Here is a 19,700-nt window from a genome sequence, read left to right on the forward strand (position 1 = left end):
GTTATGGTTGTGTGTCAGTTTCGCTGGGTCCCGCGGTCGATGCCGGCGAGGAGGGGGATGGGCGCCACTGCAAATGTTGAGGATCTGAGATAGAATCACAGCCTTGTAACACAGAGAGCTGTACATACCCCTTATAAAAATCTACTATAATTAATATAAAATTGCATAATAAATGGGTTCAACAAACGGGGATTCAACATAGACAGTCGATGGAAGTACTGTGTTCAATACAGGACTGGATTTAAAACTTTAACCCTCTGCGAAAGGGGCATTAGGAAGTTTGCTTGGTGACCCTTGAGAGGGAGCTACATTTCGGCTTACTGACAACAGGAAACACCGAGGTTGCAAATAGAGGCCTATTTGTCTGGGTTCGACTTGATGTGGGAATATTCTAAGCTTTACGGACAGCAAAACAGGATACATCAATTGAATTGGATTGGAATGTCTCGCTAGGTGAGTTTTTGTGATTGTGTTATTTTTTATTTGGGTATAATGGCTAGTTTTGGAATTTATGCAGCAGGCTTGTAGTAGCTAAGTTGCACCAACGTTATAACTTAGCTGGTTGTATTTGCCTTCAATATTATTGAGTAAATGTATACTTTCTGGAGGGATTTAGCCAGTATATTGTATGTAAGTTACCCAGCTGGTCTTCAGGACCTCACAAAGTAAGTACACATCACAAAGTCACATTTATTTTGATTGGTGACATTTAGCTACAGTTCATGTTCTTTCAGTTAGCTAACAATTACTAGCTAGCAAGCTAACCTAATAGATGTCTTCATCAACATTTTCCTCCAGCCCTGTCCTCGTGCATTGTATTTGCTACATTTCAGTACTGTTAACATAAACACTTTATTGGTGGTCTGTGTAGTTAGCCTTACCTCGTGTTTCATGGTTTTGTATCATTTTTTGTAACTTTGTTGCAGTCGTGTTGAAACATATCTAGAGTGTACTGTATGGAAGCAGTCAACATATTTGTTGGGATTTCTAGCTAGCAAAGGTAGCTAACAATGTTTCCATATAATGATAAGGTCAGGCAACTTCTTTGTGTCTGTTCCTGTGTCCAATAGATCAGTATTAGTTTGGACAGAGTGGTATGTGTTCTACTTAGCCTCACATGTAGTTACAAAAAAGGGGAAACTTGTATTGTTTAAGAGAAAAAAACATTTGACTGTTGAACATGGAGTTTAAGGGCTGAGCTTGTGAGGGTGACTAGGTGGCTTGTTATGTGGTGTTGAACAAGTTGTTATTCAGCTTATCACCACTTAGCGAGTTGGCTTGGAGCTTCCTTGGCTGATAAGGTAGTGCTTAAGCCACAGTAAACTGTGAAGATGTTAAGATGTCAAACCACATATTCGTTGGAAGCGAAACTCTTTTTTTGAGGTAAAAGGAGCCCAAAGGATAGAGAGTGAGAGAGACTCATCCATGGGTTAGCACTAGCTAACTTGAATGTTAACTTTTGGACAACCTCCAGTTGATTGTGTTCTTAGCTGCATCCAGTCTAATCAGACCTGAAGCAATTCTAAACAAACTCGGCTACGGCCAAGGCTTTGAATGTCTTTCACGACATCATTTCTTGGAGATGACACGTTTAGAAGCACACACCATTTATCATCACTTTTTGTTAATTGTTTTGGCATATGGTTACTATTGTTCTGAATATCATTATTGTGGGTTAATAAAAGTCTTTCGACACTTGCTTGTGTTTACTTCGATTACAGTTATTTTCTTATTAGATCTTTGCCTCTCGGGGTTGAACTTTCCCTTTTATGCTGGCTAATAGAAAACCCAACTCTCCGAGCGGTGACTTGCTTTGCTCATTCTTTTCCTCCACCTCCCCCATCCACCAACCCCCAACCTCTGCGCCGGCGATGAGAAATGGGTGGTATTTGTGAGGGGAGCTCGCGTTTCCTTTTTTAGCCTCCATTTTTATTTCAACAACAAGTGAGTCGAAACGAGGAGAGAGGCCGAACTCGGGCCACCTCTCGGCCTGAGGTTCTTCACCAAATGTTGAACACAGGCTTAGTCTCTGACACACTAGAATTGTCGGCATTTACAAATACGTTTACCACAATTCGATCATTATTCGATGATGCATAGTTATTACCATGACCCTATGCTCAAACCTTCAAGTTCCCATTTTAATCAAGTGAAACTGTATGTTAGCATTGGAACCGTTGACACACGTTTCGGTCACATTATAGTCCATTGGGGAGGAAGTATCCGAGAACTCATATGGGAAGTCAACGTGCATTAAATTAACGCATGGTTGTGTCCAGTGTTGGTCTGGCGTGTGTTGTGTTACACTGTTGCTGTTGTGTAGCGAGCTAGTAACTGAGGACTTTGCTTAATTTCGATTTTAACAGGACCCCTATCATTTTGCCTTCGTTCAACAAAGGCTGTCCAGGGCATTGCCTGTGTGAGTTGAGCGTCTTATCGGAGTCTGTCGCAAACACCGCCTGCCCTTTCTACGTGCACGATAAATACCAAAGACCTATGTTTAATTACTAGATGCCTTTGAACCTTGTGCTTGGTCAGTGATTGTACATATATCAAATATGTCTCATTTGTATTTTCGGGGGCAACGTTGTGTTATAACATGGCTGCCCAAGACCGTCCCAGTCCTTTACATCCGTGTACACAGGGATAGTAACAAACAAAAACATCGCACAGATGCTGTTATTCGATTTTGAGCGTTACGCAGTAAACTTGCTGTCTGTCGACCCCTTTACTAATGCTTTGTTGTAGTTTGAGTTGAATCGAAATATATGGTGTGTTTTTTTTTAGCAATGTGTATGTTAGACACGAATCTATTTTATCTTCCAAGCCCTGTCACCACATGGTATGAGGCAACGTGTTAAAACAGGAGTCGACTGTGTGTGCGCCGATGACCAAGGGGCAAACACTTGTAATATTGGGGTTGTTATATGAATGTGGAGTATATCCAGTCCACGGCCCTCACTCCCTCGGTCGCCCTCACAGGCGGAGCCGCGTATGATTGGCCCCGGCCCGCATTCCCCGAATATGTTTTCGTGTCTTATTTTAGCCGCCGCTACTGCCGTTTTGGACGCTCTTTACCGTTTGAAACCCGAGCTCCTTCCCCTGACCCTCTGCCTTATCTCGAGTAAACCCCACTGCCTTCTGCAGAGACAAAGGCGAGCTCATAGTCTCAAAGAAATAGAGTCTCCTTTCAGTCAGGGAAATCAACGAAGGCATTCGGTCCAAATGCCAATGGGGTGACCCGAATGAATGGTCTCTTTTAAATAATTGAACAAATGTGGAGTGTTTTTGTGTGTGAAAGATATACCTGCAATGAAATTGTTCTGTGTTACCTTTTTTGATGCAGAAAGACATGTCAGATTGATAGTGAATGGGGGGAGAGAACTTTTTTTCTGGTTTCATTGCTGTTTCCTCTTTGCACTGAGGGTGCTGTTGTATAATCTCAGTTTGGATTTCCCTTTATCCTTGTGTGTCTGCGTGTGTCTTTCCCCCCAAAACGGGCCTCTCGGGCTTTCTCTGAAAGTTTCAGTGTTGGAAAGGAATGCTCTGGTAGAAGGGCAGGACTCTGGTATGGTATACTGTTTGAGATAGCTAAGTCCATTAGCACTCCCTGAAGCTTATAATTCTTTCTTTCCATGTTGGGTTTCATTTTTATCAGAGTTGGTAAATAGGGGGAACAGCTTGAATTGACAAATATGGGCCTGGGTCTGAAACAGTGTTTATCTTGATGCTAAGTAATTTCAAGAAGCAATTGACACACGCTCGCGCACACAAACACACACACACACACACACACACACACACACACACACACACACTTTGGGCTGTGTTTGAAACAGGATGCTGGCCCACTTCCAATAGAGACAGGATTCCAGCACTGAGCAGCCTGGGGGGAGGGGGTGTAGGGAGAGGGAGGCATTCAGAACCAGAAGAGTTGGTTGTTTACCATTCTTGTCCCCTCTTCTTGGTGTGAGCAGGTGTAGCCTGTAATTACTATCATGACCTTGGCCTCTTTTCTTTTTGCCTAAACGATGCTTTTCAAGAAATTTCACACTGTAGGCCTACACCGTTTTTAAATTTAAGGAATCTATGACGTTTATTTAGGGATCTGTTTCTTAGTTTGGTGTACATTTACCTGTGTATGCAGATTTGGTATCTTCAATTACTGAAGTTACTGAAACACCGATTTTCTACTTGCCTCTCTAGTTTTTTTTAAACATGCTGTGGCACTCATAAACAGCAAGGTAATTTGACAATTGAGAAATGAAACTTCTATCGACAGGGCCATGACCTAATCTTTTTAACGGTTCAAGATAATTTTTAATTGTGTTGCGCCAGTTCAGTTTCTATCGTACAGTTTCTATAACATGGATGACACCAAATGTGTGCGGTGTTTGAGGCATACCGGAAGTGGTTTATTTGGACTGTACTGAGTATTCTATTCCCTTCATGACTCATTCAGCCTTGCCTTATCAAGGTGCCATAGGGTTTTTTTTTCACTTGGTGTGTTAAGATAGCTAGAGAGAATGTGATGGAAAGAGAAATTGCAAATTTGTGTAGCTGTTATTCTGCTGTTTGTGTAACTATGTTGGTTTGTGCATCTCAGCTGCTGCTGCTGCTGTGTCCGTGTGTGTGTGTGTGTGTGTGTGTGTGTGTGTGTGTGTGTTTCATTGGCTCTTCTTGTAGAACGGGGTTAAAAACAAGTCGCTGTGACGCCTGCCTCCCCGCTGCTCTCTGATAGGTGCAGCTTTAGAGCCTCCCAACCAATCGGTGGGGCTCTTTGCTCAGCCCTGCATTTGCACTAAGGGAGGTGTACGTGTGTTCTATAACAGCAAAGAGCAAATGTTCTTGGTAGAATAATAGGAGGGGTGGGGGTGGGGATGTGGGAAAGTGTTGGAAGAAGCAGCACAATCTTTTTGTTTCCATCTCTCAGTCTCTCCTCTCAGCTCCTCTCTCTCTATTTGTACCTTGTGTATCCTTACCTTGTAGTGTTTTTCTTTCTCTCTCTCCCCCCTTTCTCCTCTCCCATTTCCTTCCCATTCGAAGATTTTTTGTCTGTAGGTTCCCCCTGGTTAACCATTTAATCCCCCTAGCAAAGCTGTTTTTCCTCCTAGTTAGAAGATATTGTGCAACTCCTAGTTTCACGTGAGCAGGTTGTCATAGCATTATAAATATCCAGAGCTCTTATTGTGAGGCGGGAAACTACAGCCTTACTCCTTAAGTTAAGGAGTTAAGGTTATGTGAACCACACTGCAATGTCGTAAATGAGCCCACCGGTTTCGGGGGGGTATTTGCAGTCTTGTTGTTGTGGTAGATTATTATTCTGCATGTGAGATGAGGCTGTTTTTAACAGGGAGAGAAGCACGTGAAACAGAGTAAACAGTGTAGAGTTGGAGACAATCTGTGTGTACCCCTCTCTCTATCTCAGCATCTATGCAGGCCTAATGGTTAACCAGACCACACACCCAAGAAGGGTGCTTTTCACCATAACCAGCCACTCAAAAGACTCCACCTTGTGAGACTCGTTTTGGCCAGTCAGTCTAATTCCTCAGCATTAGTGCACTAACTATAGTTCTGGTTCCGTAGATGTAGTCGGTGCTTTTTAAATACACTTCAAATAGCCTATCTTCATGTCTACACTGTAGAGGGAGCGAATAAGAGAGAGAGACAGACAAACATGGAAGGGGGAAGGATGAGAAATCTCATGACCTTTCACCCTCTTTTGCATATCCTGTTCCTCATGACTGAGCGGAAGTGGTTGTTCCAGGTCCCTCAGGGTAAAGGCGCTGGGCACAAAGGTGTTTCGACATGTCCATCAAACGGGCTGTGTTTGAATAGGGTTGGCAGGTGGAAAAAGTGATGTCATGCCAGTTGGAGGTCACATGCTTCAGTCCACGTAATCCTTGCAGTGAAGCAGACGGAACAAGGGACAGGCTGGTGTGAGGGCAGCGGCTTTCTTCTTCTCTTCAGTTCCCTTCTCTCTCTTGTCCTTGTCATTGTTCTCTAGAGGTCACCATATGGTATGGCTGCCCTGCGTCATTTTGGGAACTGGTCAATTATTTAGGTAGTCAGAATATGTTGTCGGTCATATGTGTATTTTCTTGTGTCTTCTTTTCTTTCTGTCTTTTGTGTGCACTGAAATGTGCTTCTCCCTCTAGTGCAGGCTGAAATGTTCGGGTTCCCGTGCGGTGTGTAGCCCAGAATAGGCGTGGAGGCTCTGTCAACTTCACAGACATGCGCGCACACACACAAAAACCACATAGGCTCTCTCAAATACCACAGTGTCCAGCTGTCAGACACAGCGCGGGCCCTTTGTGTCCATTATGCATTATTGTTTGTCTCTTGGTCTCTAGGGGTTGAACAAGGTTAGGTGCTTTCACTCTGTGTGTGTGTGTGTGTGTGTGTGTGTGTGTGTGTGTGTGTGTGTGTGTGTGTGTGTGTGTGTGTGTGTGTGTGTGTGTGTGTGTGTGTGTGTGTGTGTGTGTGTGTGTGTGTGTGTGTGTGTGTGTTTGGGGAGTTCTGTGAAGAGCAAACAGCCCGTAGAAGTCGCGTCTGTCTGAAGAGCACACTCACTCTGCCTTGCTCGCTCTTGCTTTTTGCTTCAGCCCCTCTCCTTCTCACCCCCACCCCCCATCTCTCTCTCCTTCTGTCTTTCTGGTCTGCTGTCCACACAGCCAGACATTGTTGTCCTAATGGGTGATTGCCAGGTAGTCAAATGACTTCTGGGTAGGAGAGATTGTCAAGTCACTGACGAATATGCTGAGATCGCAGTACACAAGCATTGCGTGTTTTAAGTTAACTGTATGTAAATATAGCCTAGATTTAGGAGACTGACCTACACCACTGTGGTTACCGTATGGCTCCCCAGTGAACATCAGTGTGTCATCAAGCCCCATCTGTCCCTAGCGATGAAAGTGAAAGCTATGATTGACCATTTGTACTTGCACCATTTTTGTGCTTGTTTGATTTTTTTCTCTTGGAGATGAGTTCATTTTGCTGTTATCTCCCATAGCAGTTTGAGATGGGGTGTGTGTGTGTGTGTGTGTGTGTGTACACTACAGAGAGCGACATGGAGGGCTATTTTTGTTTCTCCTTATTTGATTATTTCAGAGTGCCTGAATTGCATGTTGTTCTTGTCAGGCTATGTCTGCTGTCTCCCTCTGCTCTCTTTCGCTCTCTGTCGCTCTTTCTCTCCCCCTCCCTTTCTCTTCCTCTTGTATTTGCTCCCTCCTCCATGATTCACTCCTCCCCCCTCATTTTCCCCCAGTCCTCCTGTTTCCCCTCTCTCATTCTCCCCTTACTCCCCACGGGTCTCCAGGGAGAGGGGCCACGTATGAATAATTTAAATATTAAGAGGAATCAGATTATTTATTACATGCCTGTACTACTGCTCCACTGCAGCCCGCGAACAGACGACACCGCCTGAACGAGGGAGACGGCGGTGAATGAGAGAGGGAGAGGGAGAGGGAGAGGGAGAGGGAGAGGGGCAAAGCCAGGGAAGGAGTGAATCAGAGAGGGAGGGGGAGGCGAGGGAGAGACAGAGAGCAGGAGAGGGAGTAAAGATTCTGTGTTGTTCACTTCACGTCCTTCACACTCCTCTCCAAAATGGCCTCTGTTCCTCTGAAGTGAAAGGCGTGTGTGTGTGTGTGTGTGTGTGTGTGTGTGTGTGTGTGTGTGTGTGTGTGTGTGTGTGTGTGTGTGTGTGTGTGTGTGTGTGTGTGTGTGTGTGTGTGTGTGTGTGTGTGTGTCAAAGAGTGGTGGTAATCTGAGCCCAGTGTTCAGGAGCCCTAGGGAGGGCGGGAGCGGGCGAGAGCTGGAGGTAGCGAGGCCTTGAGATGGGGGAAATTCCCAGCGGCAGTCTGAAAAAAAGAAACACACCAAAAATGCCCCCTAGAATTTGCTGCACATGGAACATTTGCCACACTTGCGTCATCCGGACGATTATCCCATTCTTGAAACGGAGTGCACAGAGGAGCACCCAGTACACATAAGGCATGAGCCTCCACACAAACACACACACCACATTCTGTTGCCTTTTCAGTCAGGCAACAAACACAACACAAGACATTCTGTTGCCTTTTCGGTCAGGGAGTGTATGAGACAGCTTGTGTGATTTATCTCTCCCTACGCAGCTCCCCCTCCCCCTCCCTCCCTCTCTCTCTCTCTCTCTCTCTCTCTCTCTCTCTCTCTCTCTCTCTCTCTCTCCTTCCCTACCTCCCTCCTCCTCTGTCTGTTCTCCCCCCCTTCGTCCCTCCCAGTACGAGTCCACTGGCCTGATTTTCACCTTGAGTCAGACATCTCCATTAAATTTTAAGGTGAAGAAATGCACTATGCTAGTGTCTGGTCAAATATGGTGAGATATATGTGTTCACATTTTGCTCTGGGCTCTTCCACTGGTCCGTAAGGCTGCTGGGCTGTAGTAAGCTCTTGAGTTGCGTAAGCATCCTGCACTGTCCGGGACGGGAGCCTCACAACAGACTTTGACGGTGTCTGTGTTTGAACTTCAGGTATGAGGTAGCATGAAACACTTGTTACTTTGTTGTTTTTCCCCCCTCTCACAAACCTTTTATAAAGCCAGATTTATGATCACATTGGTCCATTTCAGTGTGGGTGATCGGTATTGGTGTCCTATATGGGTATTTAACAGCAGACAGTGTCAACAGTTAGGTCCATGAAGCGGCACAAGCCAACCAATCCCTCAGGGGACTGAACATTAATGCTGCTGTTGCTGATGGTAGCAATTGCCTTTTTAATGATATTTTTTTGCACCTCACGACGACTGACCACCCGCGAGTTACAATCTGTACCATTAGGTGTCAGCTGGGTAGGAGCGGAGGCTATGATCTTAGGGAGAGGTGACCACACCGCAGAAAACAGAAACCTTCCCCAACCCCCGCCCTGTGATTTTGTTGGCTCAGGGTCGGTTATGCATAACAAGCTAATGAGGAAGAGAAGACGCACTCTGTGTGTCTGCGTGCGCAGTCTTCTGATGTGAGCTCTGGTGTCAGATATGATCAATGGCAGCCATGGTAATGATCTAGATTTTTCCAACGCACACCCAGTCTCATGGTATAAGGCCTGCACTGGACTCTGTCGTGTTTTTATCTTCTTCTTTTTTTTTAAATGTTTGCTTTCACTGTGCTGTTCTGAGTGTCTCAGTATGTCAACATCCTTGCCAATATTTAAATATTTATGTGTAATTCAGGGTAGAATACAAAAACAACAAGTCAGATATCCTCACTTGAAATAGAAGTCTCTCGCGCGCGCACGCTCTCTCCCTCCCCCTCTCCTCCCCCTCTCTCCCCCCTCTCTCTCGCGCTCTCTCTATCTCTCTCGCTCTCTATCTATCTCTCTATCTCTGCGGTGTGTGTATAGTCTTCTAAGACCTTGTCCACTGTAACCATGGGATAATGGCAACTGTATCTATGGAGATTGGCTTTAGAACAGCGTTCATGCGGGGGTTGCTGGGATTTGTGCCGCTCTGACATGGAAGAATGCCGTCGACGCCTGACCGCCTTCAGCCAGCCCGCTGAACAGCCAAGGCTTCTAAGAACAGCATTTCTGACTGCACAATCATGTTTTGCTTAAACAACATCACTCTGAATGGCTTTGTTTCTATTCCTCTCTGTCATATGAGAAGACTGCGCAGAAATATGGCAGTTAGCCATGCTATCGTTTTATTTGTGATTAGGTAGTAACAATCATGAATGTTAAAGTTTGCTTTTGCCAAAGCAGTGGATTTAGCCTGCTAGTTAGCATGACATTTGATGCTCATTTGTGCATTTAAATGTAGATTTGTGTTTCATAACAGCTGTTTATACAGTCACTGTGAACAGGGTTGGCCAGTCTTGCTGTGTCACATCAGATCTCTCCCTTCCTCTTTCAGTGTGTGTGTGTGTGTGTGTGTGTGTGTGTGTGTGTGTGTGTGTGTGTGTGTGTGTGTGTGTGTGTGTGTGTGTGTGTTCATTGGGCTACTTTGGGTTGTGTCTGATTAAAGTGTCCACGTCATTGACACGGGTGAGCTCATCGTGGATTAGCCCAATGCAGGTAATGAGGAGCACATGAACTGAGAAGATGGATGTGTACATCTGTGTGTGTGTGTGTGCACGTCTGTGTGTGTATATGTTGTGTGTGTTATGTGCGTTGTGTGGCACAAGAGGAGCGAGGGGGGGTTGACTATTTGCTGTGGGTCACTGTTCCACTAGAAGATCATATGACAAGCGACCAAGCCTGGCACAGACAGGCTCTGTCTGGAGTCACAGCTCCCCCTCAGGAGGCTCACGGGAATGCATCCAACATCCCCAAAACAACATGTCGTCTCAACCCAGGAAGGGGAAATCCAGATTAGTGTCTCAGTGTCTCCTTGCTATTTAGCCGCCGAAAGACAGCCATGCTGAAGTTTGCCTGAACGCTGATTTTTAACTGAGCTTTAATCTCTTTGACTCTGAGGTCCGCACATTGTTTTTCTGATTTTTATCTAAAATCAGCAACGCTCTGCTCATGCTTTCCAATATTTGCCAATGTAGCTTTAGCCTATCACTGACCTAAATGTTTATGTGAGCAGTGCCTTCATTGTTGCAAAAGGCATCGAAGGCAGAATAACTGACTGAGACGTGTGTACCATGCAGGGTTATTTTCAGGTAGCTTAGCCCCCAGCCTAGCGCTAGTCATGCCTGTGGAATGATGTCATGTGTGGTTTTAGGGCAGTGGCTCTGCTTATGAGGAACGCCAGAGATAGAGAGAGAGAGAGAGAGAGACTGAAAAAAGGAAAGAGAAAGAGCTTTTCTAGTCCTGAACTACTTAAGTATGTTGGCCATCAGCTAGTGGCTCTGTCCAGTTGGTCAACATTGTTACTGCCAAATTCCTAGACGTCATTTGTCGTGTGTGTGATTTATCTGACTGTCTGTCTCGATCAGGGTTGTACCACAGCTAGTGCTCATGAATTGATTGATGGATGGACAGCTACATGCACATACATGCTGATGCAAATGGTTTCATAATGACAACCTATGACTTCAAAGTGCATGTTAGCTTTGCTCCCCCTGTGCCTGTCCTGACGCCTTTCTCTCTGTCTTAATTTCTTCTCTCCTTTGTCTGCCTTTGAGGCTTTGTCTGTGTTCTTTTGGGCTTTGTACATGCTCTGCTTTTTAACTCTCTCTCTCTCTCTCTCTCTAGGTCTCCCCATGTCCGTGAGGTGCTGCCTGCGGCATCGCGGCGCCCCACCTCTGGAGTGGTCTGTCGCTGCCATTCGGAGCCCCTGATCCTCCTCCCCCCCCTCCTCCTCCTCCTCCCCCCTCCTCCTCCCTCTCCTCCTCCTCTCCCCCATCCCTTCCCCTCCCCCTTTCCCCCCTCTCCCCACGCGACGCTGTGCTGGACGTCATGAGCATAGCAATCGCACTGGGAGTCACCACACCTGAGACATCGTACGCAGACATGGCCGCCGGATCAGAGTGAGTAGCGCCTGGCCACGCCACTCCAATCCAATCCAACCCCTGCTGTGCCTCTGTGTGTGTATCTGTGCCTCTGTGTGTGTATCTGTGTGTGTCTGTGTCTGTGTGTGTGTGTGTGTGTGTGTGTGTGTGTGTGTGTGTGTGTGTGTGTGTGTGTGTGTGTGTGTGTGTGTGTGTGTGTGTGTGTGTGTGGATGAATGAATGGGGGTGTGTGTGCTCTGCCCTTCCAATCAGCTCAATGTTTCAGGGCAAAGCCGGGCCAGGCTTTTATTCAACGGCCCTACCCCGAGTACCTCGGATTTTTCTCAAAATGAAGGCTGTTCCCTCGGGGCGTCTCAAATGACCGCACTCACAGGCTCTCCAGCCAGCTTAGAGGCATGAAAGCCTCCAGTGAGGTCAATCCAGTGCAGAGTAGCTGTGAAACACTCCTGACAGCCAACCTTCTCAAAACTGCTTTTATATCAATCAGTGAGTATCTTTGGGTTATCCAAGGGTACTTCTCCCGTGTGTGTCTGTGTGTGTCTGTGTGTGTCTGTTGTGCCCTGTCCACCCTTATGTTTGGTTTGTCTTGAAGGTTGATTGAATGTCAGCTGTGATGTTTATGCCCTGGTAACGGTGAGCAAGCAAAAGCATCAGGGTGAGATGTTGAAACAGGAAGTGGGGCCAGCAAGTTCGAGAAATGAGCACAAAGGTGTTTGTCAGTGCGGAAGCCATTTTCTTTCAGAAAGACAGGTTTAGAAACTGCCTGAGAGAAAGAAAGAAAGAGAGAGAGAGAGGGAGGAGGGGCCTTCACCTTCAGGTGAGAGGTCTGCATTCCTGAGTCCACCAGGACTTCCCCAGAAGCCAAAGGTAGAGTTCCTACCCGGAGGAATTGAAGCAGCACATGACCACCCATATAGTTGAGTACTTGCGTGCTCTTGCACAGATCAGCATTGGGTTGTGCAAGCTGTTCTCCAATGCTGACCAATGTCTTAGGCATAAACGTTGGCTCCAGGGCACATTTTGACCTAAGTGGTTACATTTTTTTTTTAAACTGACTAGTCAAAAAGTGACTAGCATGCTGCCAGCTTTGCCCAGTTAACCAGTTACCATACATTTTAACGACACAGACGTGACATTTTATTTCAGTTGGATCGATAAAATCCTTCTCAAATGTCATTCCAGTTATCTATGACCTGGTGGGACTGAGCAAAATCAAAATTGAATTATCGCTCTCCAAGAGGTTTTGCGAGAGAGTCAGAGAGCAGGGAGGTCGGGGGTAGATGTGGTTTCGTAAAGCAGCTGTGTTCAGCAGAGTCTCTGCTCAAGGGGAAGGAGGAGTTGCATAACATCATGGCCGCAGACATTCCATTCAGTCTACTCTGATTCACACGCCTCCGGCAGGAAGCTGCCTAGTGTGACGGCGCCCCCTTGTGGCTGTGAATTAAACAGCGTTGTTTTTCATAAAACGTAAGGTGACACTGGTAAGCAATACCTGAGACATTCATGTCTGCATATTCAGTGGACCAACGTCATTTATATTTTGCTTACACGTTTAAAAAAAAAAAACAGTGCCTGTTTCACCTGGGCAGAAGGTTGTGATGGTGAAACTGTCTACATAGACCCTAATGTCTTAATGCTAACACTACAATCTTCCCTCCGCATCAATTTAATTTTCCTGTTTATGTCCCTCTCTCTCTCTCTCTCTTTCTCTCTCTCTCTCCTTCCCTCCCTCCCTCTTCTACAGCCCCGAGTCAGTTGAAGCGAGCCCTGCAGTGAATGAGAAGAGTTACTCCAACCACAGCTGTGGTAACGTACAGAACCATGGCTACCGCGGACTGCCCTACGCTGTGAGTACCGGCATGCCCCCACTCCCACTCTGCGGAACTTACCAATAGTTGCCATGCCGTGAATGCCTTTGGTTGTACCCTGTCCGTGTCTGCTGAGATACTCACCAGCACTGTTGACCAGTAGCCCTGTGCCTGACCTGTGCCGTGCTCTAGCCCTGTGCACTCTGACCTCTGTGTAGCACTGAGCCGTAATGGTGCTGCCGCTGCTCTAGCCTGTGCAACTGTGAATGAGTGAACGAATGACTGACTGACTGCTCAACAAAGCTGTGAATGCCTTTGGTTTATTTTTTCATTCCTTGTCATTTCCTCCCCACCTCCTCCCCCAACCCAACTCCTCTTCTTTTGTGTTTTTTTATTTCTTTTTCCCCCCTCTTTCTTTTTCTTCTTCTCCTCTCCTCTCTCTTTGCGCTCCCTCCCAACCTCCCGCCCCACCTCCCTCCGTTCCCGCGTTCCCCTGAACACCGTTGTTTGAAGATGCAACAGTCTTCCGTTGTGTGTTGTCAGGATCACAACTACGGAGCCCCACCCCCTCCCACCCCTCCCGCCTCCCCACTCTCCCAGACCATCATCCCGCGGCTGGAGCTCAACGGCGTGGCTCGCGGCCGCTACCAGTCCCCCCACGCCCACTCCCGACCCGACCAGGAGCACTCGGCTGACAGCGAGACCTCATCCGAGGAGGAGGAAGGCAGCGTGCCCAGTGCCTGGTGCCGCTGCAGCCTGACGCAGGACGGCTTCCTCATCAAGTGCGAGAGCTGCAGGCGAGTGCTGCTGTTACTTATACTTTAGCTCTGATATTCTAGGATATTGCAGCTGAGCCTGCATGTCCGCACCTAATAAAAAAGCCATGGAAGTCCATGACAAAGTGCACAGAGTGCAAAGATGAAACGAAGCACAATACAAAAGATCACTGCTTTTGACAGTAGTGTAGTGGTGTTGATATGCATATAGCACCCTCTCCACAATGAGATGATGTGGCTCATTCTACTACAAGATGATGTTTCGGTCTCGTGTTGATGGCATTCCTCACGCCCCCCATCCCTCATAGTGACTAACTTACTGTTTACGGTTCACAGGGGTCTTGAGAGGAGGAAAGCGTTGGATGGACAGCGCAGGAAACCCGAGAATGTGTCTGGTAAGATGACGAGTGACCTTCCTCTTAGGTACGTGGGATGCGTTGCATGTCCTGTGAAGATGTGTCTCATCCCTCTCTCTGTGTGTGTGTGTGTGTGTGTGTGTGTGTGTGTGTGTGTGTGTGTGTGTGTGTGTGTGTGTGTGTGTGTGTGTGTGTGTGTGTGTGTGTGTGTGTGTGTGTGTGTGTATAGTTGGGGATAGTAGTGCCACAGAGAGCGGAGACGAGGAAGTGTCACCCGCCACCGTGTCTTACACGGCAACCCAGCACACCCCCACCAGCATCACACTGACGGTGAACCGCGTCAAGCGGAGCAAGGCCAAGAAGAGGAAGAAAAGCACTGATAAGAGCCGCACCACGCCCAAGGCCAAGAAGATTAAGGTGAACAACTTCCCATCTTGCACGCACGCACGCAACCATGCACGCACCCACGCACGCACGCACGCACGCACAGCCACACGCAACGGAGTAATATGCACGTATGCTGCTTACACACACTTGCACTTCATGTGCATAGTCCAGTCCAGTCCAATCCAGTCCAGTAAATAATTATCCTTAAGAATATTTCTACTATTGTTAGTCATTAGTGACTGCATTGGGACTGACCAGAGCTGCCATGGTTCTGCTTCACAGGCGTTCAGAGAGGGTTCGAGGAAATCCATGAGGATGAAGGTGAGCTTTAATCTCTCCTCACCCAGAAGTAATCGATCACACAATTTGAGAACCTCTAACATAAATTACCAGTTGCTTTTAGTGTGGGTACATAATATACAAACATTTTTAAAACAAAACAAACTTAAAAACAAATACTCTAAAACAAATATGTTCAAACACACTCACCGTTGTCTGTCTGCATTTTAGAACTCCGCGACGGAGACGAATACGCTGGACGAGAACACGGCGGAGGGCTGGGAGACGCGGATCCGCCAGTGGACGGACCAGTACGAGGAGGCCCTGGCCAATCAGTACAGCGCAGACGTGCAGACGCTGCTGCAGCTGGCCAAGCCCAGCTCCCCCGCCCCCTCGCCAGACACCATCAACCGCACCGAACTGGCCTGCAACAACACCGTGCTCAGCTCCCAGATGCAGGTACGCCATGATAGGGACTTTTCCTTAGCTTGGTATTGAGGTGTTATGGCCCTTTGGTAGCAAGTGTGTTTTCCATATAGCCACAGAATATAGCGGCTGTCTGAGTCTGTGGCAAAGCGTATGTACTTACGCCCTCTGTCTTGAATACAAATATAATATAAAACAAAATAAGAAAATTAGCTTGCTCTCTGATATGTTGATAGGGCTGACTCTTGAAGGGACTGATACTCAAGCAGTCTTTAAGTGGGGAATAAAGGTGAACTCAAATGTGAAACTCCCTCTGTCATGTCTCCTAGTTGCAGGTGGGCCGTGTGACACGTGTGCAGAAGCACCGGAAGATTCTGCGGGCGGCACGGGACCTCGAGCCCGACACGCTCATCATCGAGTACCGGGGCAAGGTCATGCTCAAGCAGCAGTTTGAGGTCAACGGCCACTTCTTCAAAAAGTACGAAAACTCACCACCGCGTGTGTGTGTGTGTTTAATGTTGTGTTTTGGGGTAATCATATAATCGTTTTTTGAATGCACATGTCTGGCTAAGCCTAATCTCTACTGCTCCCCACAGGCCCTACCCGTTTGTTCTCTTCTATTCCAAGTTCAACGAGGTGGAGATGTGCGTGGACGCCCGCACCTTTGGGAACGACGCCCGCTTCATCAGGAGGTCGTGCACGCCCAACGCTGAGGTGAATGACCAGAAGTGACACTCCCGTGACTTAGTGCACATTGGGTTTACACTTAGTCGAGCAGTGTGTTCAGTTTCTTTGCTTTATTTGTTAGTTCAAGCCCTCCTGACAACAGTGGTTCAATTCCTTGGAAGCGCATGCAGTCTTGTCAACATGAGTCGGCATGAATTAGAGCGGTCTTGTGTGTGTGTGAAATGAGTTTGTTAATATTGCTGCTTTTCTCACATTCCTCCTCCTCTCCCTCAGGTGCGGCACATGATCTCAGAGGGGATGATCCATCTCTGCATCTACGCCACCACCCAGATCACCAAGGACTCCGAGGTCTCCATCGGCTTTGACTATGAGTTCAACAGCTGGTGAGTGACCGTCTTCTGTCCACTTCCACTGTCTACCGAGTTTGGTTGAACTCTTTGTCTTGACCATCAAATCAATTACCAACTATCCGTGGACAGTCATCTTTTTAGCCAATGGCAGATCTTACTCACACTTACTTACACACGCTACTTTACTTTTTAGGTGTTGAATCTATTAGTACATTGTTAAACATTTATCGTTATAGGGAAATTTGCAATCCCACAACCCCCAGCTAATGAGTGCCCCTCTGGACACCAGCTCCCATTTTGACAGACTAATAATTATTTCATCCCTGTCTGTCTGTCTGTCTGTCTGTCCTCCCTGCCGCAGTAATTACAAGGTGGACTGTGCATGCCAGAAGGGCAACCAGAACTGCCCGGTGCAGAAGCACAACCTGAGCCCCATGGAAAACCTGCTGCCCCCGCCGGCCTCTGGCCCCACCGCGGCCTCCCTCCCCGGGGCCGAGACCCGTCGGAGACGAGCCCGCCGGAGAGAGATGGAGGGGGGAGGGGCCCCTACAGGTGGGTCCGACGACAGCAACCAACAGCCCAATGGAGACGCGCAGGACCGGGAGCATGGAGCGAGCGATACAGAGGTGGGTTGGTGTGTGTGTGTGTGTCTGTGAATGTCAGAATGTGTCCATTTTGTGCCGGGGGTGGCCTCCTGAGATGGTGGTCAGGATCATAATTCCAGAGGGTTAATGTGTGTGCTCGTTCTACTGACAGAGCCTATATTAAATGCTTTGCTAAAGGGTGTTTGAGGGTAGATGAAACACTGCAGGGTCAGGTTATTTGAGCCTTTTGTATTGTGGGATACAGGATGGCCTGCTGGACGGAGTGAAGCAGGAGGAAGGAGAGGAGGGTGAGCTGGATGACAACGGAGTCCTGATATCAAGCAGACGGGTATGCTATCTCACTACCACTTCCCCTTTCTCTATCTGTTACACACACACACACACACACACACACACACACACACACACGCACACAAACACAGAGAGACAGATACACACAAATGCATTCACACAGAGAGAACCAATACTCATCTCTGTCCTGCCCTCTCCCTGTGCTCTCAGTCCCGGGAGGACCGTGCCATGTTTGAGACCAGGAGGAGGCGTGTGGGCCAGGCTCAGGGGGGCGCAGACGACCCCAAGCAGGAGCCCGGCGCTCCAGAGGAGGGGGAGGTGACGGGCCTGTCCCCCACGGGCCCGAACCCCGTGCCCGGCGCGGGACAAGCAGGAGGAGTCAGCACACGGCGCACCTCCTATGCAACGGTGAGTCACTCGGCACCGCAGCCGTTTGTGAACAGACTCACTTATATGATGGTGATGGAGTCTGCTAATCAACTCTGGACCACACAGAGTAAATGTTTATTTACCTGCACATACTCTCTTGTGCCTCTCTCTTCTGGCCCATTTAGTCAATAAAAGGAACCCTATGGCCTCTCAGTAATGTTTATAGAACAGTGTTTTATTTTTCCATTGGTGGTTCTATTTAATCATGATTTCTGCTGTCTTGACTCTTTCTTTGTCTTTCTCCTTCCTTCTCCCGCGGTTTCCAGGAGGCCCCAGCCGACACAGACGGCAAGCCGGTGCTGGCGCCAGCCACTCCCAAGCCCCCGCCGGCCCGCTCCTCCAAGCCGCGCCCCAAGAGCCGCATATCCCGCTACCGCTCCGGCTCAGCCCAACGGGCCCGGCGCCAGCGGCAGGCCATGGCCCAGCAGGCCGCAGAGGCGGCAGCAGCCGGTGCCGGGGAGGACGGGGCAGCCGGAGCCTCTCAGGGGGAGCTGGGGCAGGGGGAGGGGCCGCTCGGCCCAGGACAGGCCCAGGACGGTGACGGTTATGGGGGAGCAGGCTCCGGAGCCCTGGGCAACAGGGCCCACCTGCGCTACCCCAAAACTAAGAAGGTAAGGGCATGGGGTATAGATTCAGGGGGGGTCGCATGTTGATGATCCAGTGCACTCAAGGCCAGCATGCATATTTTTCATAGGAGCCAGGGTCATAGGTCAGCCATAATCATAATTACGTGTAAACTCATGTGTACCAACACTATTCCAATTTACGTGCACATCTACATCTGTTCAGTTTTGTACATAGATTGCATCTTTGCTTAGCAATTTGTAATGTGGTGCTCACACAATATGGTCTTCATGCATTGCACAAGTATCTCACACTTTGACCTTTGACCTCTCCGTCCCTTCTTTCAGTACCTGGTGACGGAGTGGTTCAATGACAAGATCCCGGAGCGGGTGGAGCCTGAACCGGAGCGCCCCCTGCGCATCACCACGGACCCCACGGTGCTGGCCACCACACTCAACATGCTGCCGGGCCTCAGCCACTCCTCGCTCATCTGCACCGCGCCCAAGCACTACGTGCGCTTCGGCTCGCCCTTCACCCCCGAGAGGCGCCGCCGACCCCTCGCCGTGGATGCCTCCTACGGCTCCTGCAAAAAGGTCAGGGCGTCACCTGCATCTTGGGGAGAGGGGGGATGTTTCTGCATCTTGTCTTTTTAGACTATGGCAGACAGAAGATGTAAACAGGAAATGTATTGGGAACTTGAGGCAGGCGAAAAACAGGTGTATCTGCAAAAAAAAAGTAAAACTTTGTCTGACATATTTGTGTTTGTGTTTCATTTCATTTCCTAGCAATTTTCATATAAATGGTATTTAACCCATTTAGGATCATAATTGGTACATGACTATACTCATGGCTGGCTCACATCATTGTTCTCACATTGGTATTGCTGTGCCTGCTTCTGCAGAGGTGGATAAAGCAGGCTCTGGACGAGAGCAAGTCCTCCGTGTCCCTGGAGGACGACGACGAAGACGCCGCATGCAGCTCTTCAAACCAAAGTAAGAGCAGCTCCTCCTCATCCCACCCATTCAAAGCCAGTATCTACACACACACACACACACACACACACACACACACACACACACACACACACACACACACACACACACCGCCAGGCCTGATATTACTCACCTGTTGCAGCCCGTCTTTGGGCCCGCCTAGACCTGGTCCAGAGGGACTACCCTTAATGGCAGATCTCTGGAGTTGTTTTTTCTGTTCTTTATTCCTCTGTGGCGTAATGTTTGAACCATATTTTAACGTGACCTTGTGAGGCTGTATTCGAAATGCTCCTGGGACACAAACGCTCCTGGCCCAAT

At 48.2% G+C, this 19,700-nt stretch overlaps 1 protein-coding gene across 6 annotated transcripts in view; it reads left to right on the forward strand.

Annotated features, from left to right (window-relative positions):
• Positions 1–19,700, forward strand: part of setd5 (SET domain containing 5) — a 27,475-nt gene continuing 7,775 nt past the window's right edge. Inside the window, exons 1-17 of one of the 6 annotated variants that reach the window (XM_031567991.2) lie at positions 1–453; positions 11,176–11,450; positions 13,177–13,279; positions 13,754–14,037; positions 14,353–14,411; positions 14,602–14,789; positions 15,042–15,080; positions 15,270–15,497; positions 15,794–15,942; positions 16,061–16,178; positions 16,425–16,534; positions 16,863–17,127; positions 17,351–17,434; positions 17,608–17,805; positions 18,093–18,437; positions 18,738–18,983; positions 19,292–19,382. In XM_031567991.2, the coding sequence (XP_031423851.1) occupies positions 11,380–11,450; positions 13,177–13,279; positions 13,754–14,037; positions 14,353–14,411; positions 14,602–14,789; positions 15,042–15,080; positions 15,270–15,497; positions 15,794–15,942; positions 16,061–16,178; positions 16,425–16,534; positions 16,863–17,127; positions 17,351–17,434; positions 17,608–17,805; positions 18,093–18,437; positions 18,738–18,983; positions 19,292–19,382 (2,578 nt within the window). In that variant the 5' untranslated portion in view covers positions 1–453; positions 11,176–11,379. Of the gene's footprint in view, positions 454–11,175; positions 11,451–11,656; positions 14,038–14,352; positions 14,412–14,601; positions 14,790–15,041; positions 15,081–15,269; positions 15,498–15,793; positions 15,943–16,060; positions 16,179–16,424; positions 16,535–16,862; positions 17,128–17,350; positions 17,435–17,607; positions 17,806–18,092; positions 18,438–18,737; positions 18,984–19,291; positions 19,383–19,700 lie in introns of those variants that run through there. The other 5 variants (XM_012829398.3, XM_031567994.2, XM_042707844.1 and 2 more) reach the window with 5 other exon arrangements.

Source organism: Clupea harengus, chromosome 5, assembly GCF_900700415.2.
Source record: "Clupea harengus chromosome 5, Ch_v2.0.2, whole genome shotgun sequence".
In the NCBI taxonomy this organism is placed as follows: domain Eukaryota; kingdom Metazoa; phylum Chordata; class Actinopteri; order Clupeiformes; family Clupeidae; genus Clupea; species Clupea harengus.